Source organism: Triticum urartu, chromosome 6A, assembly GCF_056163025.1.
Source record: "Triticum urartu cultivar PI428250 chromosome 6A, HENAU_Tu73, whole genome shotgun sequence".
Classification (NCBI taxonomy): domain Eukaryota; kingdom Viridiplantae; phylum Streptophyta; class Magnoliopsida; order Poales; family Poaceae; genus Triticum; species Triticum urartu.
In genome coordinates, this window is record NC_141878.1 from 433,016,579 (window position 1) to 433,036,667 (window position 20,089).

The 20,089-nt window shown below is 48.6% G+C and overlaps 3 protein-coding genes across 3 annotated transcripts; all 3 read right to left on the bottom strand.

Annotated features, from left to right (window-relative positions):
* Positions 1 to 2,946: 2,946 nt before the first annotated feature.
* Positions 2,947 to 5,315, bottom strand: LOC125512162 (uncharacterized protein At1g65710). Its single transcript, XM_048677240.2, has 2 exons — positions 4,089 to 5,315; positions 2,947 to 3,991 (listed from the first exon to the last, which is right to left on the bottom strand). Exons 1-2 carry the CDS (start codon positions 5,013 to 5,015, stop codon positions 3,134 to 3,136), a joined length of 1,785 nt encoding a protein of 594 aa, XP_048533197.1. The 5' UTR covers positions 5,016 to 5,315; the 3' UTR covers positions 2,947 to 3,133.
* A 4,060-nt stretch (positions 5,316 to 9,375) lies between these two features.
* LOC125513843 (ferredoxin-thioredoxin reductase, variable chain) lies at positions 9,376 to 10,157 on the bottom strand. The gene has a single exon (XM_048679051.2). The coding sequence runs from the start codon at positions 10,155 to 10,157 to the stop codon at positions 9,690 to 9,692; it is 468 nt and encodes a 155-aa protein (XP_048535008.1). The 3' UTR covers positions 9,376 to 9,689.
* A 1,030-nt stretch (positions 10,158 to 11,187) lies between these two features.
* Positions 11,188 to 15,130, bottom strand: LOC125513842 (vacuolar-sorting protein BRO1). The gene is made up of 2 exons (XM_048679050.2): positions 14,459 to 15,130; positions 11,188 to 11,915 (listed from the first exon to the last, which is right to left on the bottom strand). The coding sequence occupies exons 1-2, from the start codon at positions 15,056 to 15,058 to the stop codon at positions 11,481 to 11,483; spliced, it is 1,035 nt and encodes a 344-aa protein (XP_048535007.1). The 5' UTR covers positions 15,059 to 15,130; the 3' UTR covers positions 11,188 to 11,480.
* Between the last annotated feature and the right edge of the window lie 4,959 nt (positions 15,131 to 20,089).

Below are 20,089 nucleotides of genomic sequence, written 5' to 3' on the forward strand. Positions count from 1 at the left end.
GACCACGGGTTGTACTTTGGGGTCACAGGCTCCAAGGCGTAGACATCCCGAAGAGCGCGCTTCTGCTCCTTTCTGAGGATGTGGGTGACATAGATCATTCATCACCTCGTAACACCTCAATCGACAGATGAAGTTTGTAGATATATCTCTAGTTAAACACCACAATAGTCTTGATTTATAAGACTTCCAATGTTATCAATCATGACCTCATAACATAGAGAGAGCTATAAAGAGAGTTGATACCTTAGACTTAGACTATGAAATAGTAGGGATCAAAAGGAAGCTTCCGCACACTCATTGCTTTATTATGAAGCCTCACGCCAACGAATACAACTATAGTCGCTCCTGGCATGCAATAGCACGCTTTGCAAGGCCGAAATCACTGTTTTGACTCTTTTAGCAAACTTTGTCACAAAGTGAACTCGACATGAAAGTATTTCACGATCTAACCCTTTTAGAAACGCCATAGCCCGCGGCGTTTCTGCCCAACATAGCAACGCCGAGGTAGCTAGCGCTTCTATCCAAAAAAGAAACGCCGAGGTAGCTCGCGTTTCGGACCAGGTGAGAAACGCCATAGGCCTTGGCGTTTCTTCGCTAGCACCCAACCCACTCGCTGCCTCGTCAGGGTCTTCCTCCTCAGCTGCCAGAGACGCTGGGCCAGAAACGCCAAGGCTAGCGGCGTTTTCGACCTTCTTAGAAATGCCAAGGTAAGAAACTACTCGGTAACCAGGGCCGCAACGCCAAGACATATGGCGTTTGTTTCTTGGTCAGAAACGCCAACGCCTATGGCGTTTCTTACATGGTACGAAACACGAGCTACCTCGGCGTTTTTTATTGGACAGAAGCGCTAGCTACCTCGGCGTTGCTATGTTGGGCAAAAACGCCGCGGGCTATGGCGTTGCTAAAAAGGGTCAGATCGTGAAATACTTTCATGTCGAGTTCATTTTGTGACAAAGTTTGCTGAAAGGGTCAGAATAGTGAAAAAGGCCGCTTTGCAACTAAGTTTAGAAAAATAACATGCTACTAGACAGAGACAAGAAGTATACGATAAAGTAAATATGAGATTCTGCTAGATATGGAGGTGTCAAATAACATAATTTTAGGTTTGATCATTGGATGGCAGTGGAGTATGTTGATGATGGCTTCATTCATTATAGGTTTACTTTCTTCTCATCACAGGCCCTCACATGATTATAAACCATTTACATGGTTTCAGAGAGTTTGAGACTGCTTTCATCATATCGCCGTTGGTTGTACTTGCAGCCACATGTATCTGAAAAGTTGTTGAGGCCTTGAGGGAGAGACATGATTGGCGGATAATGCGCAGATGGTACCCTTATGCTTTTTTGCGAGAAAACTTCAAATCTATTTATCTTCAATCATGGCAGTATTACATCCAAATTCGAAGACCACCTAACGACGACTGCAAGCACTGAAACGAGTCAAAGGAACGCCGCCGTCATCGCCCCTCCCTCGCCGGGGCCGGGCAAAACTTTTTGTAGTAGACAGTCAGGAAGTCGTCGTGCTAAGACCCCATAGGATCAGCGCACCAAAATAGCAACCGATGCCAATGAAGAGTAGTGTAGATCAGAAGGGTTCAACCTAAAGACACACAAACGTAGACGAAAGATGAACATGTCCGAGCAGATCCACCAAAGATAGATCTGCTGGAGACCCTCCACACGCAGGGAGCCAATGAACTGACGATGCTAAACGCACCATCGGGACAGGAGCTAGGCGACGAGAACCTGCAGGGAGCATCCCGTCTCGACTTCCAGAGCAGGACACAAAGTCTAACAAAACTCAAAGAAACGTCTAAAAACGGAGCCCTCCCACCAGCAAGGATCGGGATCCCCATGCCCACATGGCCCTAAGGCCACATGAGACAAGGCGGATCGGTGGCAACGCTAGCGGGAGGCAGAGGACCCTAGTGTTTTTGGGAGGAGGCATAAGATGGCGGCTACGTATTACGCATTTTGGACTACTATTTCAATTGTATGGGACCCTTATGCATTGATGTGTGTTGGGTTTGGCTGCTTCATCGTGCACCTTCATGATGGTCCCTGAATGTCTTCAAGAGTTTTTGCGACGGATTGCCACTCCACCTTTTTTTTTGGCGCGGGGTTTTCTTTGGTGACACTTTGTTTAGCACTGCCATGACCCCTTCATCCTAGTTTCACTTCCCTCTTTCTCGAGAAGTTGAGGTGTTGCGGAATCTCCAACTTCCACTCTTTGAAGGAGAGGGGCTGCTTTCCTCTGCCATGTGACCATCAAGTTTGTTGGTTTTAGATTGCCAAGAGTTCATACCGAATAAACAACCCATGGCTTTCCACCGAGTTTGTTGCAAGTGAACAATTTTCGTATTCACCTAAAAAAATTCTTGCAGGATTTTTGTTACATGGAAAGAACTTGGTAATATTGTTTCAATCATAATATTTTTTACGTCACATTTTAGAAAAGTGTACGTGAATTTTCCATCGTACCAGACCCACACCTTATATCCCCCTGCAACAGATGTCTCCCTGTAACAGATTAGGTAGCTCATGAACAATCGCACACAGGAGGAGCTCAGTCACGCGCAGGTTTTAATATTATCCGTCTGAAAAAAAACCATGTAATACAGATGCAAAAATTGCTTTCATTGAGAGTTGAAATCAAGACCTCCCGCTTACTAAAGCGGTGCTCTAACCAACTGAGCTATGAAAGCTTGGTGACGATTTATCCATGGTAAATTATAAGATATTATGCACCAAGCACATATCGATCCCAAAAGCTCCTCCTGTGAGTCCAAGAATAGCACAGACAGCACGTCTGTAAAAATGACGATCTTTTGAAGCTTCTGCTGGTACACTAACTTTTGGGACACGTACATGCCAAATTGTGTTGCATAAAGCATCAGAAACCTTCCGGTAATCCGGAACCGATCGTCGGATCAAACAGGTTGAATAAAGGTTACAAGTTTGCTCCCAAATAATGAGGTCCACGTTGATAACGTTAGCAAGACTACATCTGAACTGCATCGCCAAACAACCCAACACAAAACAAACACTACAGATCTGACCGTGAAAGCAGCAATCCATCTTGCCGCTAGCAACAACACTACCATCTCATACATCTTGCCTGATCTACCTCACTACGAGCTCGCCGAGACGCCACGGACGCCCGATCGGCCGCTCACCACGCTGCCGCTGCCGCGGTGAGCGCTGCGTCCACGGTGAGCATTGACGCCGGAGCTGCCGGCGCGCGACCGGCCGCTGGGCTCCAGCTGCGCCGCCGCCCTCTGCTTGCTCTGCCTGGGCCGGTTCACCGGGCTGCGCGCGCCACCGTGGTGGCTAGGGACCTGCTCGACGACCTCGTCGCCGTTGTTCGACGACCGCGAGCCGCTCCACGTCCGGTCCGTGGACTCGCACGACGGCGTCCACAGGTTGCCGGAGAGGCTATTGCTCCCCGCGGACTCCTGCAGCTCCATCTCCCCGCGGCCACGGATGTCCCGCACCGACACGTACCTGTGCACGCTCGGCGCGTCAAGGTCGTCCCCGCCGGCCGCCGCGTTGACGGAGGCCTTGTCGTCGACGCTCCGATCGGGCTCGCAGGTGCGGCTCTCCGACGATGAGGAGTTGAGGTCGGCGACGGCGTCGACGATGGACTGCGCCTTGGAGACGCAGGCCGGTAGCGTGAAGGATGGCGGCGTTCCGGGGGTAGCCGTAGCGGAGGTGTGGTAGTTCTGGATGTCCTCGAGGAGATGGCTGGCGTACAAGCCGGGGTTCTGATCGAAGTCGCGCGACGCACGGCGCGAACGGCGGCCTGACCTCCGGCCTGGGGTCTCGGCCACGATGCTCACCGTGCGCGTCTCGGTGGTCTTGGACGACGGTGCTCTCGTCTCCGACGCTGCAATGATGGTCTCCTCCACCTTCTCCTTCTGAGAACTCTGCTCCTTTGCGCGCTCCGTGGTCTTCCGGGTCGGGGTGGCGACAGCAATCTCCGTCGATTTCTGAATCAGTTTGAAGATTGTGAGCGGCTGATCGGTTGTTAAGATGTGGAGTTACAAAAGGAAGGGCGTTAAAACTCGAACTTTGATTGTTTCTTACCTTCTGGGGCTTGGTGTTGGTGCTGCTGTTGTTATTGCGGAGGGAATTCTCGTCGATCTCGGCCATGGGGCTGCGCCGGAGTGGCGACTGCTCGGCCTTCCTGGACGAGCTCCGGCTCAGCGCCGGTGTTTGCCCCGCCGTCTTCTGTCCCCCTCCAGCATTCTCATTGGCCGCGGTCACCCTCGCAGGCGAGCTTGATCGCGGAGACGCGCACCTCTTCCCGGACGCGGCCGCGGGCGACGGTGCGCGCCCTTTCTCCCTCGCCGGAACGGAGACCATCTTCCCCGGCTGCTGTCTGGCGGCGCCGGAGCCCGCCGAGGTCGCAGAGGGCGCGCCGCCCTCGCCACGCCGTCCGGGCGATCGGCTCGACCTGCGGCTCCCGCTGCCGGTCCTCTCCCGGCTCCCGGAGCGCTTCCTCTGCGGCGAGCCCCGGTGGGGCGACGGCCTCGACACGGGGACCCCGTTTCTCTCCCAGTCGCCCTCCTCGTCCGCGCCACCGGCCCCGGACGGATCAAAGTCGGAGCTCCTCTTGGAGCGGTGGCCGCCCCTCGTCTCGCTCCCGGACGAACTCCGGCTGAGTCGCCCGCACTGGATGAGGATGGCGTCCACCTCCTCCTTGGTGCAGCTGGACGTGCGCACCGGCATCGGCCCCTTGGCCACCACCACCACCGGCCTCGCCTCCTCCTTCTTCTCCCCCTCCTCCCCGCCCGCAGCCGCCTTGTTAGCCTTCACGACGATCGGCGCCGCCTTCTTGGCGGCCGCGGCGGACTCGTCCGCGTTGGACGCCCTCCTCGGCTGCGGCGCCTTCTTGGCCTTCTCATCGCCGGCGACCACCGCGGCTGCGGCGACCTTGGTGGTGGCCGCAGCCGCGGTCGGCTGCGGCGGCGGCGGCTTGCCCTGCTGCTTCTTGCTGAAACAGAGCCCCATGGCGACTCAGTCGACGGATGGTTTGGTGAGCTCCGGGTGCAAGCAATGGAAAGTCTGGGGTTGGAAGGCGTGGCGCTGGTATTTATGCAGAGCTTCGGGGGGAGTGTGAGGGGGGATTAAGTACGCGATCGGTGTGCGTGGTGCTTCGTGTTAGTACTCTCTCGCTCGACGACGGTCACGGCTGAGCTGAGGTGAGATTTGAAATCCTCTCTCGCTCGCGGTGGTGCCCGTTGGAGGAAGCTTTGCTTAGGTGGGGCCTGGCTCCGATTGGCTCATCATCCCGAACCCGTATCCGCCGGGATTCAAACGACTCAACGGCTACGAGGGGGTGCTCGTGGAAAGATGGATCCCTTTTGGCCCCGTCATCCGCCAGAAGGATCCGACCGTTGCGCCCGGTAAAATTAGTTTTTCTTTTCGAACGAACGAACCAGCGGTGGGAGCAGGCGAGCCGACCGTTGGAGAGGAGCTCGTGTGCATGCATGCATGCCATCGACCTCTCCTCGCTGAGTAGGTGACACTTTTGATCGGATCGAATCGGATCGGAGCGCTAATTAATTGCGCGATCGCACCAGAGCCAGGGTGGGGGGTCAGACCGTGTCACCAACTCACGTGACGGGTGTGACGAATGGTGGGCACGTGAGCTCGCCGTAGTTGTACGTAGTATACTGCTAGTACATCATCAGGTCATTGATAGATTTCGCTGATGCCTTCTTAACTCTCGTCTCCGTGTGTTGGCCGTGCAAGAAGCATCAGCCCAGGTCGTGGGCCTGCTGCCCCAGGTGGCAATCATGGTTGGCATTTGCAACGGGACGGGACGGGGCCACCCGCAGTGAATGGTGGTACGTTCCAACGAATTGCTGGCTTGCCGGTTCTTCACAGGAGGTCAGTAGAATAGAACTGGGAAGAGCATGCACAGTTTGGTAACAAATATATGTCTGGCACAGAGACTCCATGGCTAAGGTAAACAAACAAGAGGGACCAAAGCTGAAAGCTCCCTTCCTACTTCATAGAGCCTCCAAGTTGACCGTTTTCTTAATGTCCCTCTCGCCCTTCTTCTTTTTTGAAATCAGCTGGGCCTCGGAGCATCTCCAACAGAAGCTCTATATAAGCGACGCGGGGTATAAAAGTTGCTTTTAGCACGCGCGGATCTGATTTGAAGTCTCCAGCAGCCGCACAAAAGGCATCACGCGCAGCATATTAGTGCGTCCGGTCGCGCGCGCTGCAAACTCTGGGCTGCTGCAGATGGGACCGCTTGACTCGCGCGCGCTGCATATTTTACAGCGTTTGTTGGAGCAAACGTCTTTTAGCGTCCTAAAAAAAATACTTGCACGCTATAAACCCATTTTTTGGATGCCACGCATTAAGCGGTTGTTGAAGATGCTCTTAAAACATGTATAAAAGCGACGCAGTGGAAGCAAACGGAAGACGTGTCAGCGGAACAATGAAACGCGGTAGATTTGGGTGGTCACATGTTCTCATGACAGATTAAACCAGAGTCAGGAGGCCTCACGCACAATGACAGGCCAGGGCCCCTTGCAGCAAACCTCATCAAAGGCATCATCAGTATTCAGTACCGTAGTTTGGTCGAGTTGAACTTGAATACCGGATGAACGACATGCAGGATGCGTCTAGGACGGTACTGTATGTGTTAATATAGGTGGCCCCTTCATTTGAATTCGCCATTCGGAGCCCTCTGCAAACAACAGTGCTAAGCGTGGTAACAAGGACGAGTGTTCGGACTTGAGGAGCACTGCTGCTGTATGTATCATACTCCATCTGTCCCGAATCATGCCTCCGTTTAGGCAAAGCTTTGGGTTATTGCGGGGACCAAGAAACTAGGGAATATTGTAACGTTGGCCACTTGTAAAATTCTTCTCCTTATTTAGCACTCAAAAGTTTGTCCCTCAAATGAATGTATTTAGCATCAAGTTAGTGCTAGATACATTCATTTGAGGGACAAGCTTGAGACAAAGCTTTTTCGGACGAAGAGAGTACTATTTAATGGATGAGGCAAATCTTATGCCTCCATTTCGGAAAAGAAAAAAGACTCCATCCATCCCGGATTATGGATGTATCTAGACACTCTTTAGTGTTCTAGACACATATCTAGACAAATCTAAGACAAGGAATTGGGGGCGGATGTAATATTAGTTAACCTGGTTAGCTCCAGTACAACATACAGTATATTACAGGTCAAAAGAAACGCTTGAAACAAAAGCATATCACTGGAAACATGAACAGAAACATAGATTAAGTGACTGACCACTGAGCCAACAAGACCTCAGGGGCTTCAAATAAAGGAAATCTAAAGTTCACAGGCCCAGGATCAATGTACATACTAGTGATTATGATATATGTCTAGAGGCGAACCGATCTACACTCCTGACATAACTAGACACAAAAATACTCAGCAAAAAGGTTGTGATAAATCCTTTTTGCGGTTATTCGGAATGTATTGACTGGATTTGTGCATGTTTCATCAAGAAATGGACACTGTTAGCTTCTTATAATGAAGATATATGAACTATACTGAGATACTTTCTGTCTCTCAGGATCTCTACCTCAAATGCCATGTAGTGGAGAGGACCATCAGTCTCATAGTGGTATAAATTATGTCTCGCGGTATCCGACAGTCGTTACTGCCCTACTATGCAAAGGCGCACAATCATGCAAACATTGCAAAATATGGACTGCAAATGCATGCTGCGGTATTGTGATGGTCCATGCAAAAAAAAGTTTTGACAGAAGTATTCGTCAGACGACTCCATAGCTGCCCAGAAGCTAAGGGTGTGCCAAATGTGCAATCTGAAGTTTAATTGTTACACTCTGCATTATTCCTTAGCAAAATCATATAGTCCTACCGAATAGGATTTTCCCGAACATTCCTACTGAATGAGGCATATTTGTTGTGGTTCCTACTGAGTAATGTGGTTCTGACTATACTATGTTCAACTAGCGAAATTATCCAATCAACCAATAAGAAAATATCAACTTCGCTTTGGCTCATTTATCTTCACTATATTCAAGCGTAAACAACTTCTGCAGAGTACGATGATTTTTCTTGAATATTATCAAAATCTCATGAGCAAGTTTTAAATGCCAGATTTCAGCACATTCATCAGTCATCCACAACCCAATATGGTATTGGAAAGGTAAAACTGCTGCACACTCAACATTCAAATCTTACCCAGAAAGTTTTGCAAGGTCCAATCCTCTATAAGCGAACAAAAGTAGTTTTGTTTCAGAGAAGTTGGCAACTTCCTAGAACCTCCCATCATATTGTCTTGCTAAATTCAGATGTGCCCTTTGCAACACTTACACCATGAAGGAATCCAAACACACTTTTGGTGCAATATAAATGTGTTAGAGAAATACATTTTAGAAATGGTACATACTAGTACTGAAGAATTAACAGTTCACATGTACTCTTGTGGACTATATTTCAACTTTAATGCCAGAAAATTTAAATTAGAATGAAATTTCTGATGTGACTAAGTTAGCTAGCAAATCCTAGAACATGCTATTTGTTTATAACCAAGAGCATGGATGCTGAGAACTGATTGCTTAAGAAATACTACTTGGTATAACAGGATTAGTTAGAGAACCCAACATTGCCCTGTTGGCTCGCATTGTGATTGTGCACTCTGCCTACCCACGTCTGAGGCCTAGCCTCTGCACGGTACCTTCGCATTGTCTTGTCCATATAATAAGCCACCAAGTAGTAGGGTGCCTCAGGCTCAGGGTAAGTTCATAACTAGGTACAGTATGGCTGCATACATTTCTCTTAGAAGAATATTGACGTAAATATGTCCAATGTGCTGTTTCACATTGTTGTTCAATGGGGAAGTATGAGCTGATATAAAGAACTCTATGAGGTTACTCTGAACATTCCACTGAAAGTATATAATACCATAGATTATAATGAATGGAAGCAACTAAATTTTAGGACTACCTACACTCAACCGAGAACCTAGCTTAGAGTCTTAGCTGTTTGTTCACTCTACAAGCCACAATTTGGAAGTTAATTCAAGAATGTTCTTGTATTTATACAACATAGACCATCCAAATTCAGACGAACTTTAGCCATCTGAGTTCAAGTTTACAGGGTTACAGTAAGAACAAAATATATACATCGATGTATATATAGCCTTACACTCCAAACACTTATCGTATTGGCCAAAAACAAGATACTTGTTGCCTAACCGAACTCCCTCATAAAAGAACATATGTTTTATAAACTATAAAAAATAGCCTAGATTCAATAAATGAAGGGGACACGTTTCCTAGAAGCAACAATGTGATTATACCAATCAGATTAACAGAAGCTCTTGGAATGAAATTATCAAGCATAGGCTGCAAGGAAGAGCAAAATATCGGTGTTATTTTAGAACTATCAATCATCATTATCCGAACAATTCCCCACATCTGAGAAAAAATAGATGTTGAATTAGAGGAGGAACAAGGGAACGACAGCAAGCAAGCAATCAACTTCCTGGTCATGCGTTCCTAATTCCAACCCTCTTCAGCCTTCATCCCTCTCACCACACACACACACACACACACACCGGAACAATATACACACGCCTACGCTGCGGCCATTATTATTGTATATGAGGAAGGCGGTCGGCTTACTTGGCCATGTACAGTTGTTACAGAGAGGTAGGTACAGTGGTCTCATTCGTCGGCGATGTACTCGAACTCGTCCTCGCGTAGGTGGACGAAGAGCTTGACCGGTTTGGGCTGGGTGTCGACGGTGAGCTGGAACTCGACCTTGAAGGGGAAGTTGGCGGTGATGCGCTTGCCCTTCCAGACGCCGACGTACTGCTTGATGACGCCCTCCATGCCCTGGATGTCCAGGTCGGGCGCCTTGACGACGTGGTAGACGCGGAGGGGCGCCGTGACGCGCACGCGCCTGCCGACCTTGGGCGCGTGCTCGGCCTCCTCCTCGGCCACGTCGGACGAGGAGGAGACGTCGCTGGTGAGGGAGACCCGCGGGCGGGCGGCGCGGAGGCGGGGCGGCGGGCCGAGGCGGCAGCGGCGCTGGGCGGCGGAGGCCGGGGAGGGGAGGCGGCGGAGGAGGAGGACCGAGGAGGCGGAGGTGGAGGTGGAGGGGGGCGCCATGGCCGCGGCGGTCGTTGCCATTGGCGGCGAGCGAGCGACTGGAATGTGGGGCGCGTGTGGAGGGGCGGGGCGTCGGGTCGAACAGGTGGTGGGCGCGCGGGAGAGGAGTGCAGGATAGGGAGCCCGGGCAACGAGAGGCGGAGGAACGGATAGACGAGCGAGTGAGGATTGTGCGAGGCGAGAGAGGGTTGCGTACTGCAATATTTCTGGCGCTTTCGGTTTTTGTTGCATCCGGGCCTCGGAAACGTCCGGAATTTTGTAGCTCCGTCATCGTAAACTTCCAACTTCCCAGGGCTGTTATCAATCTCAGAAAACGGTGGAGCTGACACGAAATACTCGACAGACCGTGAAATTCATAAGCAAAGGATTGTGAAATTCATGCGGGTGACGCTTTGGCTCCGCACTCAAACAGTAAAAGGAGTATATTTAAAAGGAAAAAAATGGCTTCGTTTGACAACATGCATGTTCGTGTCTTCTGACTGAATATAAAGTGTCACAAAGAACAGTTTTGCTAAAGCACAGAAATGTCATGTTTTGATCTGGGAAAAAAGAAAATCCAGTGCTGTAAAATCATTTTTTAAGCACTATAAGCTTGTTTTCTTAGCACAGGTCACAATACTTTGCTTTTCTACTCCCTCCGATCCATGTTAATTGCCGTTGCTTTAGTACAACTTTGTGAATATTTACAAGCAACTGAAAGGGCAAGAACAAATACATGTAAGAAAAGTATTCTTGGCATTTGTTTAAAAAAATGCTCCCAGGAGCCATTTCTAATATCTAGAATTTCTTAAGCTCATGTCGACTGTGAATAGTTTGAGAAGATATAATTGTTCCTACAAATCAGTCCTGGTAAGAAATTGTCCTGTCATGTTCTTGCTCACACATACTGAACTTCATTATCCACAACAACAAAACACATTGGATATTAAGATTAGATCAACAAGTGGTTTTGCAATTCTACGCCGAAACAAACAGTACCAAAAGGAGAAGTCATTTTGTAAACAAAGTGCAAAGAATTTACATAAACTTGTGCTAAAACAGGAAAAGTGTGTGCTTACTGAAATGGCTGACAGCAGATGAACTTTTCATTACGGCACAAAAGGAGTATCACAGAAGCCTGAGTGATTCCAGCAGCAACAGCCTACCAAGCATTTCTCAAGGTTCAACTAGAACGGTCCTAGCTTGACATGCCAACACACATTGTAGCTACACCCTAGATACACGACGACTATACGAGACTTTCCGATAATCTCTGCTGCAGCAGACACTCTTTAGCATGCAACAGCGGCACAGGATGTGTGCCATTGCTTCATTTCACAATGTCAAGGCATTCAGTTATGAGGACTAAAGGCCAGTTTCTGCTTTTGCATCCAAGACCTCACTCTTGGAAGCAGACCGGACAAGTGAAGCTGATGGCAAGGGAGACAACAACTTGGCTGCTGGAATTCTCATAAGATAGATGCGGTTGTTCTCATTCACTGCCTTCTCCAAGTTCTGGTTCATATCTTGTTCTAGCCTGGAAACAGAATCATAAAGGGAAGCGGGAGCTCCCCTGGCAGTTCTCTTGGCATCAACAACTGCATTAATCCCAAACTGCAGTCGAGCTATCTCCTCGCCAATTTCCATCTTGTCATGCAATTCAATAGCATACCGATAGCAAGCTTCTGCATTGAATTGAGCAGCCTTCAACTGGACGTGAGACAACCATGATCTTTCAAAGTGGTTCTGCAATGGAGGGATAACCAGTGCAGCATACGCTTCTTCGTAGTACAAGGCAGCCTGCATAAGGCCAAAGGCAAATGTTTTTCTGATGTCAAATTTTTTCTATGCATTTGAACAGAATTATAGTGTTTAAAATGCTCAGATATGCAAAATATATGTTCTATTATCTTTGCCACTTCAGCCCACGAACCTACTGACCCTCGTACTTTAATAGCGTATGGCAAAGATTCTGATTCAGTTGGTGTTTTGCTAATCCAACAAGAAACATACTCCAGTACTTTTCTCATGGAATGCTGACCGGACATCATGCCAAAATTACAGGCATATAATTACACCAATCTTGCACTCGGGTAGGTAATCTAAAATAAGAGAGCAAAAGATTGCTTGTGCAGGGCAGCCTGTTATGGAACTCTCTCAAAGATACATCCATATGAATAGCAAAACGAAAAACTGGACCAGACCCCAGAAAAAGTAGACAAGGAGGTGCTTAAGCCTGCTTTGGAACTCACAATTCAGTTTGCAACAACCAGTTTGCTAACAGGTTACCAACCTCGCCCTCCCCCCACATACCTATAACATGTGATCCTCATCAAGCCATAATGGTAGAACATGTTGGAGTATCCTAGCAAACCAGACATGAGCAGCACGGGTATGTTGGACCAGTTGCAACCAGCAACAGTTATAAACTGGCAGAATTTAGATCCAATATGATCCTAACTTCAATTGAAAAACCACCTCTAGATTGCACAAAAAATACATGGCTCTTCACCAAGAACTAAAACCACGACAAGAATTATGGAACGGAGGGCGTACTAGAAATTATAACCAGATTGATTGGTTTGAACAAATTATTTTTTTGCATATTTAGATTTAATAGCTAAGATGGAGGATGAGATGATAAGGCAAGATATGACCTGAGACATGCAAGCTAACATTTCATGACGGTTGTTCTGGTTTTGGGGTCCCTATGAAGCTCTTTCTCAACTTTCTTCCGACTAATTTTATGTTTTCCTAGTATCCTCTACCTGAAGATGCATATTCTTGAAAATTAATTTGTATTCGACAAAAAATGATCTCAAAGCATAGTACACCAAATTAATCTGAAATATAAAACTATATCAGCACGGCGATGATAAAGCAAGGATAAAAAATAGAATACACCAAATTCGTAAGGTGATAGAGAAAATTATAATAATCTGTAATGGCCGGCATATACTACAGCCCAGGCAGTTACGGGCCTGGCCCAGTTATCTTATCGTTATTAGGGGCTTAGCCCAGTCATCATATTTGGAGATTATATAAACTCATGTAAGGACTCGTTTGAAGTTAAGCAAGAAGCAATCATATTTGATCGGCTTCCTTAGGGAGCCGGGAGACCTAACCCTAGCCGCCGCCCCTGCCGCGCGCGCGCGCACGCAACGACGGCGCCCCAGCACCGGCGACCACGCCTTCCTCCACGCCATCCCTCCTTCCACCCCTACAACCTGAGACTACGTCCTGGTAGGGATCCGGTTCCTACCATAATCAAAGTTAGTGCAAGCATTAAATAGAATCGAAACCTTGCGTGTGTGGGACGTGGGAGATAAAGTATGGCTAGGGAGAGTTGGATACTGCAATTGGCGTAAACCTTGGATTAGCCTCACAACCTCTACTTTGCACCTTCTAATGAAAAATGACTGATGATGGCAGGGGTGTTTGATATTTTCTGGACAGTTTGGAAATTGAGAAATAGTGTGATGTTTGACAATCTTAAAATCACTGATCCTTGCGTTCTTGTTAATATGATTGCGAGATTTCTTAATGATTGGATTATTCTGCAGAAAAACAGGGAGATCAAGAAATGCTAAAGTCGGGGGTAGGAATGTTCGAACTACTAGCAAATGAGGTGTTTCATGCGGTTCATGGATGGAGGATTGGACTGAACAGGATCTAGAAGTGAAGGAGTAGTTGCCCCTTTTGACTTTTGAGATGTGATCTGATTCTCGTCAGGACTTTTGGTTCTCAGGTGTTAGTAGTCTAGTTATGTTTCCTGTTGGTTCCAGCTGGGGTGATTGAGTAGCGTCTGAACTCTGAACTGATGCCTGAGATTTCTGGGTGCTTATCCTGTGATTTTATTTTATTTTTGAAAGGAGGATGACCCCCGGCCTCTGCATCTGGGAGATGCATGCAGCCATTTTATTGATTATTCACAAAGACCTTACAAAATAATACTGTATATCAGTAAGTCTGAAGCCACCATCTTGACTGCTTATCCTGTGATGTTTTGAGGATCCGGCTGGTGGATGCCCAAAGATCATGGAATTTATCATGTGCGCTCTTGGATATCTTAGCTTATCGGTCGCTTTTTTTGCTTTCTGTTGTAAGGTAAAGACATTGTAGTTTATGATACTCAGAAATTGGAGGGCAAGCTAAGGCGAACCTAGAACAATCACAGATTGTATGGATGCAATGCCACTAGGAAAGAAGCACACGGCAGGCAAGGGCAGGCAATTGAACTAAAACCGAGGGGAAGCTAAGTGGAACCTAGAACAATCACAGATCGTATGGATGCAATGCCACTAGGAAAGAAGCACACGGCAAGCAAGGGCAGCCAATCTCACCTGCCTGGCCACCTTGGAGCACGCCGCCGGCGACGTTCCGGCCGCGAGTGCGCGCTCGAAGCAGCACTCCTGCGCCTGCGCGAGCATGAGCCGCTCCAGCATCGCCGCGGCCTCCGGGCTCATATCCACCGTCCCCTCCTCCCCCTCCATCATCTGCCCCACCGCACGGAACGCCCCCGCCGCGCGCTGGAACTCCCCGCAAGCCTCCTTGACCCCTCCCTCCGCCGCCCGGTCCACGGCCGCAGCGATCCTCGAGGAGGCCGCGCCGACGTTGAACACGACGGCGGCCTTCTCGAACCGGAGGGACGCGGAGGTGTTCTTGAGGTTGGGCCTGAAGGCATCGTGCCAGGTGAAGGCTAGGTTGTCGTCGAAGGCGCAGGGGTCGTCCCGCGCAGAGGAGAGGAGCCGGTGGTAGCGGAGGAGGAGGGCGCGGCTGGAGGAGGGGGGCTGGGTTTGGGGGTTCGGGGCAGAGACGGAGGCGCGGGCGTCGCGGAGATCGGTGAAGACGGGGGAGTTGAAGAAGTGGCGGTCGCGAAAGAGCTCGGCGGCGGCCGTCTTCTTCTCCGGCACGGAGAGCATCGGGGGGAGCGGCCGCGACATAGATGGCGAAGAGGAAGGGTACACGAAAAGGGACGACTTCCTCAGTTTTCCCCAGGTTTTCAGCAGTAGATGCGAATGTTTCTTCAATTCGAATTTGCTAGTATTGCTAGATTGATAGAGATATTTTTCTTCCGGGAATGTCTAAGCATCAAATCAAACGTTTATCATGACAAATTATGATATCCTGAGGATGACAATTTCCTTTAGCAAACACGGCAAATCCTCGCAACAACATACTAATTTGTTATCATGGATATTCAATTTGACATGCTCAAAAATCCGACGTTTGATTGGTAGCGAAATCCTTCTTCAGGTGCTAGTCCAAATAAACTTCAAAAATGTCTTGAATTCATGCATTTGACGAGGTGAACCTCGTGTCGCTGACGTGTCCAAACTAAGGGAAGTGGTTCAGAGAGGAAATCTTGTTGAAATGGTTGTGAGACCGTGTTAGCGATGATAATTGTTTAAATTTTTTGTCGGAGTGTTTTTCGACATATCCCTCGATAAGGCATCCGACGAGACTAATGGATTGGATGGCAACAAGGGGTATAGTTTACCTAGGTTCAGGCCATTGATAGACAAGGTAATACGCTACTCATGCTCGTATATATTGATTGTATATGGGTTACAAAAATCAAGGATTGAGGCAAAAGTTCTATGGTTTTAATGTTGTTTATTCGACTAGGCTGACCCCGGAATATATGGGTACCAGAGTCTAGAGTTACATGATATAAATGACCTATGGGCCCCCAGATCGTCCTAGTCAGGACGACTTCTGTAAGGTGGTGCACCCCTGTGTCGTAACACCGTTAGTAGCCTTCGAACTGGTCTTCGAATCTAGCTGCTTCTTGGTCGGGGTCGGTCTTCTGGAGCCGGCCTATGCAAGTAATAACCCACAAGTATCAGCAAGCTTGTCGAAAACGGTTCATGAAGCTCACTTAGTCCTAAATTGTTGATGTAGATAGCTGATCTCCATGATGAAGCCATCCCATGAAGGCGGCTCCTGCACGTCGGTTTCCCGCATGGTGCTTATGAAAATGTTGAAATCACAGAGCCTTGATCATGAGGGGACCAGACCAGGATCGGATGCTGTCGATCGAACTGGGCCACCTTAGTCATGCAGAACATCAACCAAAGCATCGTGTGTGAAGGGTCGAGGGCCTTGACAGTACAGAAAACCGTCAATACCCTCGGTAGGGTGGCAAATGCGACCGGAAGTGGTAGAACGGAGTTAACACGAGGAAGTTACCCAGGTTCGGGCCCTCATGGCGAGGTAATACCCTACGTCGTGCTTTGGATTTGTATTAATGGTGAGGCACCTCGTGCAAGGGGGTTACAAGGATGTGGATGTAATAGCTACCGAGGGTATGCTTCTACGGGAGTAGATTGGAATTACTATCATCCCTAGCTCTGACATATATAGACAGCGGAGGCTAAGATTTACACGGGGATCTAACCGACCTCGCGCCTCTGCCATCTTGGCTTGCACGCCAAGACAACCCTCCGATCTCTATCAGAACCCCGGGCTCCCCTTCTTATTGGGCCTTCTTCGCGTCTTCTGGGCCCGGGGGCAGGCCTGCTGTCAGGCTTCCCATCAAGATGCCATGCTTGCTCTTCCATAGGAGTGGTTCGGCAATCCCCAAGTGTAAGGGTCACTACTGCAGGATGTTGCTAACGCGACACTACAATCAGAGACCCTTCGACGAAACTGTGTGCGATGTAATAATCGCAATCGATGATGTAAAAACGGTCAAGAAAGATGCAAAACGTTTGCGATGGCGGGTACATCAAACACGGTTCAGATTTTAGTTGTGTGTGCGATGCTGGGCATACGGTTCAGTTCAGTGAACTGTTTGCAATGAGGCGGAAGAACAAAAATGGGCGGCCAAATGAAGGTGTGTGCAATATACGGCATACGGTTCACTCAAATGAACTGTTTGTGATTAGGTGGAACAAAAGAAACGGTCAGCCAGATCAAGGTGTGTGCGATAGAGGGCAAACAGTTCACTCGGATGAACTGTTTGCGTTAAGCCAAGATAACATAAACGGTTCAGTTTAACAAGATATATGTGATACGCGGCAAATAGGTCTGTAATCAGAAATGTGTGTGAAGACCGATAATAACATAGATGATTGCTGCTAATAAGACGTGTGTGTTGTGCGTTGGGATTGCATACAGAACAACAACATACACACACACACACACACTCACTTATAAGGATATGGTTGCATAACCAAATTAAACATCCAATTACATAGGTGGCTACCACACACATGACATTTGCACACACCAAAGTAAACTATTACATGCATAATTACATATGTGGCTACTACACACATGACAATTCCACACATCAAAGTCAACTATATATTACATGCATAATTAACTAGGATAAACGATCATCTGATCATCATCTACTTCTTGTGACGCTTGCCGCTACTACTCTGCTTGTGGCTCGATCCGGCCTCATCGGTTTCGGTAACGAGGCACTTCCTCATGTCAACGATCCGCCTGTGCATCTCATAGCATGTGTACACGCTCTTGGACGCGAACCTGGGGTGAGGTTCATCCAGTTGCCACATCCAGGCCCCGTGCCAGGATACGGGACTTGTTCTCTTGGCATCCTGCTTCATATTTTCGTAGTAGGGGTTGATGATGGCCGAGGCGAGTTCAACCAGGGAGTCCTTCTTCGTGCTACCCCAGACCCTGTACTGCTCACGAATTTCAACAAGGTTTTTGCAGGCCAAGCCCGTAACCCTGAGCGCTTTTACATCGTTGGTGGTTTCCATCATAGCGAACTTGTAGTCGGTGTTGTTAACAAACCTGGCGAAACGGTCGTAAGTCTCTGTGGCCATGTAGTAGTGGTAGATGAGGACATGATGGCGCGCGCACAACTGGGCGACGACAACCTTTTGATCTTTGTTGGGAAGACCGATGGTGTACTGGAGGTCGATGCCGACCACCTTGTACTTGTCTCCAGCAAGCAACTGCTCCATGGTGTTGATGTAGTCCTCCACCACGGCCGGATCGATGGTGTACACCATCGTGAGATTCGTCTCCCTCGCGTGGGTCTTGACTTTATGCTCACCGAACTCCATTGGAGCACCGCTAGATATCCTCTCTGTATGTGTCATGGTGGGTGTGCTTGTTGTGTGGGGCGAGATCAAAAGGTTGAAGAGACTAAGGTTATAATGGTCGCGGGAATTAATGGGGAAGCCGAATGGACTGGAATATCCCCACGCCCGGATGGTAGTTCTAATTTACAGTGCGTAACTCCATCGTGTTGCACGTAACTGCACCGCGGCAACGCCACGGTGCAACCGCATGCATATGGGCCCCCAACGTGATCGTGCACATGCCCCAACCGCTGACAGAGCGTGCGCGCAAGGACGCAAGTAGAGCGCTCCGCGGCGCCTCAACGGCGAGCAACCATATATATTCAAATAGCAATTGAACACACAAGGAAAAGTGTCCACAGGCAGAGCGCGTGGAGGTACACGAGTAGAGCGCGCCGAGGAACAGCAGACTGCACCGACACACACGAGCAGAACACGCCGTAGTGCCTAACGGTGAGCACAGCGCGTTGCGGCGCCTAACGGCGAGCAGAGTGCGCCGAGGGACGCGAGTAGAGGCCGACACAGTGATACGTGGCAAATAAGACAAACTATGCGAGCGATGGCGGAGACATTGTAGGATCAAAAGTAGGTCTAGAGAGGGTGATTAAACTACTTGACCATATAAAAATCTAGCCTTTTCCCAATTTTAAGTCTTGGCAGATTTTAGCAACTTAGCACAAGTCAAGCAATCAACCTACACATGCAATTCTAAGAGTGTAGCAGCGAAAAGAAAAACATTGCATATGAAGGTAACGGGAAGGGTTTGGAGAAGGCAAACGCGATGTAGACATGGGGAGTTTTGGCCTGGTTCCGATAGGTGGTGCTATCGTACGTCCATGTTGATGGAGACTTCAACCCACGAAGGGTAACGGTTGCACGAGTCCATGAAGGGCTCTACCCACGAAGGGTCCACGAAGAAATAACCTTGTCTATCCCACCATGTCCATCGCCCACGAAGGACTTGCCTCACTCGGGTAGATCTTCACGAAGTAGGCGAGCTCCTTGCCCTTACAAACTCCTTGGTTCAACTCCACAATCTTGTCGGAGGCTCCCAAGTGACACCTAATCAATCTAGGGGACACCACTCTCCAAAAGGTAATAAACGGTGTGTTGATGATGAACTCCTTACTCTTGTGCTTCAAATGATACTCTCCCCAACACTCAACTCTCTCTCACACAGATTTGGCTATGGTGGAAAGATGATTTGAATGGAAAGCAACTTGGGGAGGCTAGACATCAAGATTCTTGTGATTGGATTGGAATGTCTTGGTCCCAACACATGAATTGGTGGTTCTCTCCCAGAAAATGAGTAGTGGAAGTGTAGGCACGTTCTGATGGCTATCTCTTGAATAGAGAAGGGGTGAGGGGTATATATAGCCTCCACACAAAATCCAACCATTACACACATTTGACCAAACTCGGTCAAACCGAATAGAAGAACTCGGCGAGACCGATTCAGTTCAAAATGTGAACATTAGGAATCTCGGTGAGACCGACGTGATCAACTCGGTGGGACCGATGTGCTAGGGCTAGGGAAAAACCTCATCTCGGTGTGACCGATTGCATGAACTCAGTGAGACCGATTTAAGCAATGAGTAAACAGAGAGTTGGCCAGGCAAACTCGATGGGACCGATCGCTCATCTCGGTAAGACCGAAATGTTATGAAGGGAAACAGAGAGTTTGCATTGCCATCTCGGTGGACCGAGATCCATATCGGTGAGACCGAATTGTCTAGGGTTTCTGGCAATGGCTATGTCAAAAGAACTCGGTGGCACCAGATAAATCAAATCGGTAGGGCTGAGTTTGACTTTGGATTTTGGACATATTTGGAAATGAGAAAGTGGTTGAGGGTTTTGGAGCATATCACTAAGCACTTTGAGAAGTAGACCATTAAGCAACACCTCATCCCCTTT